This window comes from Sturnus vulgaris, chromosome 18, assembly GCF_052056855.1.
Source record: "Sturnus vulgaris isolate bStuVul1 chromosome 18, bStuVul1.hap1, whole genome shotgun sequence".
Taxonomy (NCBI): domain Eukaryota; kingdom Metazoa; phylum Chordata; class Aves; order Passeriformes; family Sturnidae; genus Sturnus; species Sturnus vulgaris.
The window spans coordinates 5531031-5541443 of record NC_142260.1 but is presented as its reverse complement, the minus strand read 5'-3'; the positions used below and the strand labels follow the sequence as shown (position 1 = coordinate 5541443).

Genomic DNA, 10413 nt, shown 5'->3' with positions numbered 1-10413 from the left:
GTCGAGGACTCAGGGTCCCACCACGGGCCTGCGGTGGATGAGAGGCCACCAGGATGGGGTCACCTGCTGGGTTTGGCTTGAGGTGTGTGTGAGCATGTGTTCAGGTTGGTGCTGCACGTTCAGGTCTGTAGGGGTACCATTGATTACCACTTGTATAGTCATATATATGTTTTTATATACCTGATAATATATAATGTATATGTAACTAGATGGTAAATTTTGAACCATCCATATCACTTAATTTGTTACATATACCAGTACATATAGTTAGGTAATAACTATGTATATAGCTATATATAGTTTATAAAAGCGTTGTTCATATCTGTAGTATAGAACTAAGGAGCTGTATGTAGTTACGTAGGTGTATGCAGGTACGTGCCCGTGTCTCTGCATTCAGACCCGGCACAGGCGTGCACAGCCGTGCGCGCAGCCCTGAAGCCCGCGGGGACGCGGAGGGGCCTCACGGCGGGTCAGGAAGCCCCCAAAATCCCACCGGGGCTCTGCCTCTGCATTCCCCCCGCCGGGGGCGTGGCCATGCGGAGAAGGGGGCGTGGTCACTCGGGGAGGCGTGGTTTGTGAGTGAGTGGGCGTGGCCGCCCCGAGCCGCGCGCGCGCGAGGCGGGGCCGGGCTGGGGAGTGTGCAGCGCACGCGCGGCGCGCGGGCGCGGGGAGGGGGGGGTGCCGTGCGTGCGGCGCGTGCGCGCGGCGTCGGTGTGTATGTGAGGCTCTGACGGGTTCAAAATGGCGGCGGCGGCTCCTGTGTGAGGAGGGGGAATCGCGTCCCGGCCGGGGGGCGGCGGCGCTGGGGGGGCACCGCGCAGGCGGGACGGGGCGAACGGCCCCGGGGGAGCCCCGGCACTCGGAGGCGGGGGGGGTGCGGTGGTGGTGGTGGAGGCGGCGGCGGTGGCGGGGGGACGCGGGCCGCGGCGGCGGGGGGCGGCCGGCGGGGCTGTCAGCGCCCGCTGCCCGCGCCGAGAGCGGCCGGGCCGGGGGCGCGACGGGTCCGGGGCGCGATCGCTGCTGACCGGGGGGTTCCTTCTCCTCTGTCTGTTCTGTTCCCCCCTGTGCCGGCGGTAGAAGAGGACAAAGGCGCAGGAGAGACCTGGTGAGCACCGCGGGGGTCACCGGCGACCCCCGAGTTTGAGCGCGGCCGGGCGGGAGCGGGCGCGGGCGGGTCTCCCCTTGCCGGGCCCCGAGAGGCCGCGTCGGGAAGTTGGGGAGGGGGCGGCGGGTGCCGGGTGACAGCTCCCCGGGGACCCTCCCTCCCTCCCGCCTCCCGTCCTGCCCCGGCGGGGGCGGGCTGGGGTGGCCCGGCGGGCCGGGGGTGGCCCCTTCCCCCGCGGCAGGGCGGGCGCGCTGCACTCCGGTTGTCCGGTTGTTTATAAACAGAGTTCAGCAAGTGTGGGGAAACTGCCTCTCTCGGCCGGGCCGGGAGTCCTGGTGCCGTGGTTCCAAGGGAGGCAGGGGTGGGGAAGGTGCTGGTGGGACTGGGAATGTTCTGCTGTCGAAGCCGGGGGTTGGGGAGGAGAAGAATGGAGCAAGTTCTCCCTACGTGGTCGTAGAGGTTCGGTAACACTACAGGAGGTGGCGGATCCCCTTCCCCGATCCCATTCCCCGATTCTCCTCCCCCTTAGCCATAGTCATGGGGATTAAGAGCCGTGCCATACCCAGGCTTTGGTTGGTTTCTGTCCCTTTAAAAAAAAAAAGTGTAGGTGCCATCTGACGCCCTGGGAGGTTTTCCCAGGTTGGTGTGTGGTGTCACAAGGTGGCACATTAGGAGAGCTCAGCATTTAGGTCTCCTCCAGCCAGGAGTTATATCCCTAACTGCTTCCTTGCTTGGGTGCTGTATGTAGGGGAGATCCCATATGCCTTCCCTGATCATGGGAGATGTCCTGTACCGGTGTAGTTTCTCCCAGGATAATCCCAAAGACAGTGATTGTGTTGTTTGGAAGAGTTGGCTCTCCAGTGTTTAATTTTGGGGAAGCCAGGGTTTGACAGCACCTTCCCTGTTTTTTATCCCACTGTGGGCCAGTGGAGCTGCTGGTGGTAGTATGGAGCCAAGGTGGGAGACCTGCAGCTCCTATTGTGTTACAGAAGAGCTGGTGAAGTCATTTATCCTGCCATTTATTCTAAGTTATAATAGGAGTCATAAAAGTTGGGGTGGGCTCATCCACTGGGTTCTGTCAGCCACCAGAGCGGGGTGGAGTTGGTCCTAAAAGAAGGGAGAATGGAGGTGAAGGGTGTGCCCTTCTTCACTGTTACCCTCTGGCTTCCAAGGAGGAAGAGGACGACGACAGCAGTCCTGGCGTGTCCTTCTCGCTCTCTTCCGAGGAGTCGGAGATGGAGCCCGAGGAAGAACGGATCCGTTACAGCCAAAGACTGGTCAGTAGCGGCCTTGGAACAATCCTATTCCAGTCTTGGTTCTGTTGCAGCTGGAGAAGGGAAGGGCTTTTCCTGGCAGCAGGGTTAAACAACCCAAACAGGCTGGTGGTGGATGGATGCAGCCTGTGCAGAGGTGTGGGCTTGGCTTGCGTGGCTTTGTGGGTCCTTTTGTATCACCAAGTTTGTCCTAATGAAGGGAATTTGACTGCTGAGCTCTGGAAAGGGGGATTGGGGGTTGAGGCTGGGGAAGGAGCTTTGGGATAGGAACATGAAACTGGTGTCGGTGTAGTTTCTGTCACAACAGGTTTTTTCTGTGTGTCTGTGACAAGCAGAGGACCTGAAACACTGTGTGTTAGCATTCTTGATCTGAGTGGCTGTGGAATCTGAGGGAACCAGCTCCAGCTTCAAACTCCAGTTTTCCTGTGCCTGTGTCTCTTCTCAGTGTTTTCTTTTGAATAAGCTGTTCCAGCATTCAGGTCCCAGTCAGGCCCTGTCAGGAGCTCAGGTGTTTGTGCTGCTGTTTGGTGGGAATGCATGAATCTGGGAACTGGGCTGTAACTGGGAGCAGCTTGGGAGCAGGTGCTCTTAGAATCTGAGGTGATATTCCCAGAGATCTTGGGGAAGAAGGGAAGCTGCTGTCTCCCACGCTGTTTTGAGGTAGTTGCAAACCCCCGGAGGGGGGCAGGTGGAGTCACTGAGTCACAGCAGTACCTGTACCCTCACCTTCAAGGTGCTGCCCATAAAGATAAATCCTTATCCTTTAATTCTCTGGAATCATTTGGTGTGAGGCTGTGTGGTTCTTGGCATTAAGCTTTGTCCTCAAGATGAGCAGTTCTAGGTGCTGGGGAGTTCCCAGTTCCTTCGGTGGATGTTTTAATTTGGCATCAGCAGCAGTCCCACCTCCTCCCTCATCCTGACACATTTATTTGCACAGCTGTGCAGGATGCAGCTCAAGGTGCTGGTTTGACTGAGGAGTGATCCAGGACTAACCCAAAATATCTGGATAAAGATATGGCAGGTGAAGGGGACTATCAGCCAGGAACTTGTCAGTTTAAAAGTGCTAATCATCTCTCAAATAAAAATCAGGAGGAGTTGGTGTCCTGGTGCAGGTGGGCTGGGCTCCAGCAGAATGTGCTAAGCTGGATAAATGCTTGCAGGCTGATGAGCTCCGTGCTTAAGGGGTTTGGGAAGGCACATGGGCAGCAGGGTGAGGCTCACCTGGACTTGTGTGGCCTCCTGTGCGTGTGTTGTCTGTGCTGGCCTGAGGCCCAGAGGAGGAGGCATGACCCCTGTGTGATGGGTCAGGCTTAATTCCTACCAGCCATGCTTTTCCTGGAAACTTCCAGCTCATTATGTGCTCCTGCTGTGTCAGTGACGCTCTCTTGCTGAAGGACCCTTAAAATATGATTATTTTTCTTCTGTCGAGCACGATTTGACTTACTTGAATATCCCACATATGCCTTGGACTTGGGAGCTGGGTTAGTAGGCCTAAATGAAAAGTTCTAAGTAGGGAAGCAGTGAGCTGGTAGTACAGTGTGTTTCTGCTGCTGTCAGCTGTGTTTCTGGTGTGTGACTGGGGCTCAACTAGCAAAAAATAAATGTATTTAAGAAAAAAACAATCCAGGTGTGATAGTAGTCCTACCGGCCAAACAACCTGGATCAGAATAGTTTATGGTGGTGAAGGAGCTGAATTAATTGTGTGGTTTGATGGTACCATGTGAGATGGCAGGGGAAGTTTGTTCTCTGGTGTGTCAGGTAATCACACCGACAGCATCTTTTTCCTGACTAGTTTCCATCAGGACATAGAGAAAATCTTGAGTGTTCTGTGTTATTTTATTTAGTTTGCCTTAATGTTGCCTTCTTCTGCTTCAACAAAAATCCTATACGTGTCTGTTTTCTGAATGAACTTATCAGTATTGGTGAAAGATCTGGGTTTGGTGAAGAAATTCACCCCTACTTCAGGTGTAGTCATATTCCTGCAGGAATTCTCTGCCAGGTCACACATTGTGTGGCACAGTGACACTTTAATTAGGTGGATTGCCCTGCCCTAACTGTACTTGCTTCCTAGTTCAGGCTCTGCATCCATGACTCCCAGGATAACACAGACCTGGGTGAGTTGCTCTGGACTCAGGGATGTCACTGGGAGGATCCAAGACCATCTGTGGGATGAGCTGTGTCCTGGTGAGCTCTGGGAGGCTCACGCAGGCACTGGGTGATACTGAGTGTGGAGAGGACACAGAGGAGCAAGTTATGGGATATCCATGTTCCTCACCCGTAGACTGGGAGCAGTGGAGATGGGGCTTGCAGGCACTGTGGAGCAGTTTCCTGCTAATTCTGTGTGAGTGTTGTTCTGCCCTAACGAGGCAGTTCTTGGGGCTTGGGCAGAGGTGCCAGCATTTCAAGCTGGAGTTGCATGTTTTGCAGGCCCTTAGCCGAGGAGCTGAAATGCTCTATTGTGTCCTGATCCTGAGTGACAGTCCAGCCCTGGCACTAACAATGCCACGGTCCCTCTCTGAGACTTGGAAGTCTTTTCTGGCTGTCACTGGGTGGTTGCACCCAGCCCATGTCACACCAGGCTGTTGGGCTCCCCACGAGGAGCCTGCGCTCCTTAAAGTCTCTGGAGAAAAAGATCCATTGACCTGCTGCTCACAGAGACCCTTCTGCAGAGCCATCCTGCTATATTCCTGGGTGCTGGAAGTGTGAAGAAATCTCACCTCCTGCCTGCTCCCGGGCTCATTTTGGCAGGCCTGTGCTGTGAACTGAGACTAGCAAGGCCCTGTGAATTGCAAGCTGGGATTAGCACATTACCACAGTGCTGCCGTGTGCTTGCAGTGACAATGTTCAGGGTGAGAAATGAAGGGCAGCAGCGCTGGATCACTTCAGAATGACTTGGGAGCACAACAGGGGAGTGCCATTATCCAAAGGACAAATCGTGCTCATCACAGTCTTCCCAACAGTCTGTATCTCAGGGTGTGGTTCCCAGTCAGGGTTGCTGGGGTGGCAGAGCTGGTTGAAGAGGTTTTCTCCCTTCTTCAGTTAGTGCCCCAGGAGCTGATGGTCCTGAGGTGAATGCTGCCTCAGGGCGTTGGGGATCATGCCCTGGATGGAAGTTGTTGGGGGGAGGCATCCAATCCCGGCTGTTGTCTGTGCTGGGGTAGTGAGCAAACCTGATGGGGCTGGAAGTCTTGAGATGGGGAGACAGGGTGGGGTAGGAACCTCTTAAACTGGCTCTGCTGCTGGAGAGAGCCCGAGGAGGAGCCTCACCCTCCCTGGGGGCTCTGTAGGCTGAGCCACAGCTCTTGCTGGAGATGTTGGGGGAGTTGGCCCCGAGTGACCATCCCTGGCTGGATGCAGTGTCACCCTTGTTTTGGCTGTGGAGGGGTTGTGACATCCATGAAGGGAAATGGGCTCATGGAGCAGGAGACCTCAGTGCTGTGGGTGCTGGCGAATCTGGGAGATGAGAACGGAGCCGGGGAGTGAAGTGCTCTATCCCATGGCCTGAGGCAGTCTGTGTCCTGCCTTAGCACTGCCCTGCCTTCTGGTCAGATCCTTGTGTGAAATTTGAGAGGAGGCTCTGCCTGTCCCTACCAGCCTGAAGCCGAGGCCTCTCCTGTAAACAGCAGTTACCAGGCCTGCCCTTACATGTTGGTGTCCACGCTATCCCCTGGGAGAGTTCAGATGGGCTTTGCAGCATGTGGAGCCATCAGCTGGGGAATGAAGCCTGGGGAGTGTGCCGGACAAGGCTTTCCTTGCAGCCCTGTGTGCTGTGGAGTAATCCCAGCTCAGCCCATGCCTGAGGGATGGCACTGCTGGCTCTGGCCAGTGCCTGGAGTCCCAACAGCTGGAATCTTGTGGTTTCCAACTTGTTTGTGTCCTTTCTGCAGGATGGATGGGGTGATGTCAGTGCAGGACACAAGTCGTGGGGGCAGGAAGGCCCACACATGTTGACAGGACACTTGTGACAGTTTTTCTCACAGGATAGGAATAGACTGAGGGAGAAATGCCCTCCAAGCTGAGAGAGGGAGGTGAGAGGGAGCAGGCTGTGGGCTACCTGTGTCAGGTAAGATAGGAAAGAGGAGGATGCAGCTTCCTGCCTTCTCTGTGTTGCTCCATCTTGAATGTTTCATGGTATCCCAACAGTGGGATGCAGCAATCCCATCAGGTTCAGCCCAACTTCTTGTTTGTCCTGTAAAGCTGCTCACTGCCAGGTAATGATCCCTGGAGATTACTGAGGTTTGTTACCCCCAGGTATTGGGGGGTGACAGAGGCCAGTCCTGCTGGATACTGGCTTTTCCAGGGCTGCTCCCACTGGGAGCATGGGACTCATGAATGTGCTGTGTTGACCCTGCTTTTGTTGCTCCCTGCAGACATTGAGCATGGGATGAGCCCCAGGCACTGGTGAGAATTTGGTTGTTTTTACATCACCTGCTCCCTCTTCCCTACGTTTGAAATGTGACACTGGCAATTCCTGTCAAGCCAGGCTCCTTCTTGGAGTTCCTCTGCGCCCTGTGTGAGACCCAGCCTGGCCAAATGTCCCTGGTCTGCTGGACACACCTCAGCTGCCCAGTCTAGACAGGACCCAGGCAAGGGGGGTAATTAATCTCTCCCACATGCCTCAAACTGGAGGCACTACAAATGAGTCATTCCAAATGACCCAGGTGTAATAAATGAGCTCTAAATAATTCAGGGGCTGTTCAGATTTGGTCTGGGCAGGGCTTTGGTGGAAGCTAGCAGCAACTGAAGGCTATTCTTGGAAAGCTTTAGAAATCCCTGTGAGTATTTAGATCCTGCCAGATGCATGACTGTGCTGGTCCCTGGGAGAATACGTCCCTGAAACCAAGTGGATGCTGTTCCCTGTCAGCAGAGGGATGCAGGAGGTAAATATCTATGGGATTGTTACTGTCCCAAGCCTGGCTGTGCCCTGAGTGTGTCCTGAAAGCTGCAGTGCTGACTAAACAGCCAAACACCACAAGAGCACTTCAAGTTACCTGTGAGTTACCAAACAGTCTCTGCAGGCTTCACTTATGTTCCTATAATAACCAGGAATAAGTTTTCCCAGGGTTATCCCAGCTGGAGGTGATGCTGACAAGTCAGGAGAGCAGTCCCTGTGCCCCCAGTGCCTTTTTAGTTATGTCAGGAGCCACCCAGATTTACAGGTCACTGCCTGGGTTTGGGGGAGACAGGGCACAGGTGGGAAAGTGGTGATATGCTCAGAAGGTGGAGGAACAAGGTGCTGCCCTAATCTTGTCCTGTGAAAATGTGTAAAGGAAGCAATTCCCTTCAGGATGAGATCTCTGGTGTTGCTGATTCCAGAGGAGGAAATGATGGCTGAGCCTTTAGGGGGCTGTGAAGAACTTTGGTGGTGGTGTTCTTCCCTTCCCACGCTGGCCTGCATTCCCTGTGCTGCTGATGCTCCCTGTTTACCTCTTTTCCCAGTTCTTGGGAGCCATGTGGGGAATGCTCACAGCTGGCTGTGGGTGTTGCTTTTTGCCACTTGAGGTGGTTCAGGTGAACCTGGTGGCAAAGTGTATCCTGGGAATCCATGATGAGGAAAGAGGAGATGGAGCTGTTGGACAGGGGTTCTGTCCCATTCCTTGTGCATCTCTGTTACTCTAGCAACAGCACTGGGAGTAAACAGCCATGAGCTGGGTTTCCAGGGATTCTCAATCTCTCTGGAAGTTCCAGGAACTTGAATCAAAGAAGTTTTTGGGCTGAGATCTGCTCAGGGTTGCAGGGTAGTGGATTTTCCGTACTTTAGCCATTGCTCTGTACACAAAAGAGTTTTAATAAATCTATCTACACACACCCTTTTAGGTCAAGGAAGAGGCTCTTTGAGCTTTGTTCATGCTGGTCCTCAGGGCTGGGAGCTGAGTGCACAATCCCTTTGTGTCTTAGCCAGTCCTGACAGAGTTTAGGAGAAAATACCACTTGAGAAAAGTCCTTCTAGTTCTTCCACGTACCCCTAGCTCCTGGGAGCTGTAATCTTGGGATCGAGCTGAGGCAGCTGGAAGTGGAAAGGAGAGGGCTGGCAGTGCATGCTCCTTTAAGGTCAGGCTGCCTCAGTGTCTTTAATTTGCTGTGCATAAATATTTCCATGTGTCACTGAGCCCCTTTGCCCCATTTGGAGTAAGGAAGGGACGAGTGCTGGGCTCATTATGGAGGAGAGGGGGAGGGAGTGTGTGCAGGGATGGTGTAACAGCACAGAGTCCAGAGGAAATATCCTTCCTACTAGCTGCATTCCCACATTGTCCATATTCTTCCCAATTCTGGGTTGTTTTCCCTCTCCCTGAGCATCCTCAGCCCTATAGCCTGCAATGCAGCCAACTTGCTGCTGTTCCCTTTAAAAAACAGTGTCAGCTGAGCAGGAATTGCAGTGCAAACCTCAAAGCTTCCTGTGTTTTTGTTATCCCAGTACTCCTGTGGTCCAGCTTCGCTCAGGCTGGGTGATGGGACAGAACTGGCAACAGGTTTTGGCAGAGCTGGGTTGAGACATTGAGAAACTTGGAGGGTGAGCACTTCCCTGATTAAAAAAATCCAAGCTAGTCCTATGGTCTCTCAGTGTGCTGAGGACAGAGAGGTCCCCAGCAAGGAATGAAGTCACTCAGGGCTGACCTGCTACTGCTGGATCAGCTGCACCTCTGAGTGTATAGGGCTCTGTCTGTCCCTTGTCCTGGGTCTCTGCCTCCTGGTCTGTGTGGGCTCAGTGGTGGGAATATGGATGAAACGTGTATAATTTTCAAGCCAGCCTTTTTTGGAGCAGTTTGGTCTATCTTGTTCCATTTGGAGGCGATTCTGTTGCCTTCTTGCACAAAGCAAAAGGAGGAGCAGAGCTGGTACTGCTCATCTACCTGACTGTGTAGAGCACATGCTGGGTACACCTGGCAGGGAAAGGGCTCCACACAGGGTTTTTCCCTTGGATTTTTTCTAATTGGGAAGGGGTGGGGTATATTTCAAGGGGCTTTCTCAGTCTTCTCCAGAAATGAGAAGGCTGAATATCAAGGGATGGCTTTTAGCACTGAGGGTCAGTGTTTAACCTTGAAATGGTGTGGAGGGTTTGATGATCCTTGAAGAACTTCTCCAGGCTTTCATGGAATCCAGGCAGGATTTGTACCGATGGTGGAAATGGGCAGTCTGGGGGTCAGCAGTGCCATCAAAGCCTGTTGGGACAGTGACTATGTGTGACAGAGGCTGCAGGTGACTGGAGTGAGGAGCTGTATCCTTTCGTAGAAGCAGCGCTTCCTTTTTGGGACTGCTGCCAGAGCTGCCCATCTGTGATCTGATCTAACGTGTTCCTCTGCCTCGTGGTTTTGCTGCTGTGGCTGGTCAGTGTGTGTTTTGAGAGTAGCTGTGCAGCATCCTTGACCCCTCCATGCTCCATCCCCACCTGCCTTGCTCCAATTCCCCGATTACTCCTCGTGTACGTTCAATTTTGTAACCCAAAAGTGCAAACCAAAGCGTTCTCCCCGGTCATTCTGAAGTGCTGCCAGCCTTGCTCGTGATAGGAATCCCTCCTGGAGCTGGGAAGCCTGGAAGGGTTCCAGTTTTGTGTAGATCCTGTTTGCTCCTCAGCCTGGAGCTATGAGTCTTTGTCCAGGGATGTGCCACCTGGGATACTCCCATTCCACACTCCAGGTTTAGGGAGAAATGGGAGGTGGTGAGGGAAACCTGAGTTAAGCTCAGTGGTTCCTCTTGCCCTAAGTCTCTTGAGGGGATTGTGCCTGTTTTTCGGATCCTAAGTGGTGCCTCCCATATGTGGGGGAGCGGGGAGTCCAGGACTGGAGGTGAGAGAGGCACAGAGGGAAGGAACCTGCTTCCTCTGTGGTGTGCTTGTGCTCCAGAGCTTAGAGCCCAGCCCAGGGGCTGAAGTGGGAGGTGCAGACTTGGAGAGGAGAGAGATGCAGAAAGGAAAAGCTCTTGTGCTTAAGATAAGCAGTGACCTGGCAGGCTGCTGATTGGGTGTCATAATCTTGGTGCCTTGGTTCTTCACACTCTATCTGGAAACACTGGCAAGGAAGGATCTTCCCCACATGG

At 53.8% G+C, this 10413-nt stretch overlaps 1 protein-coding gene across 1 annotated transcript in view; it reads left to right on the top strand.

Annotated features, from left to right (window-relative positions):
• The first annotated feature begins 648 nt into the window (after window positions 1–648).
• The window catches only part of KDM2A (lysine demethylase 2A), a 33301-nt gene continuing 23536 nt past the window's right edge, over window positions 649–10413 (top strand). Inside the window, exons 1-3 of the mRNA XM_014878701.2 lie at window positions 649–761; window positions 1078–1105; window positions 2278–2382. Coding sequence (XP_014734187.1) covers window positions 742–761; window positions 1078–1105; window positions 2278–2382 — 153 coding nt within the window. The 5' untranslated portion in view covers window positions 649–741. The remainder of the gene's footprint in view (window positions 762–1077; window positions 1106–2277; window positions 2383–10413) is intronic.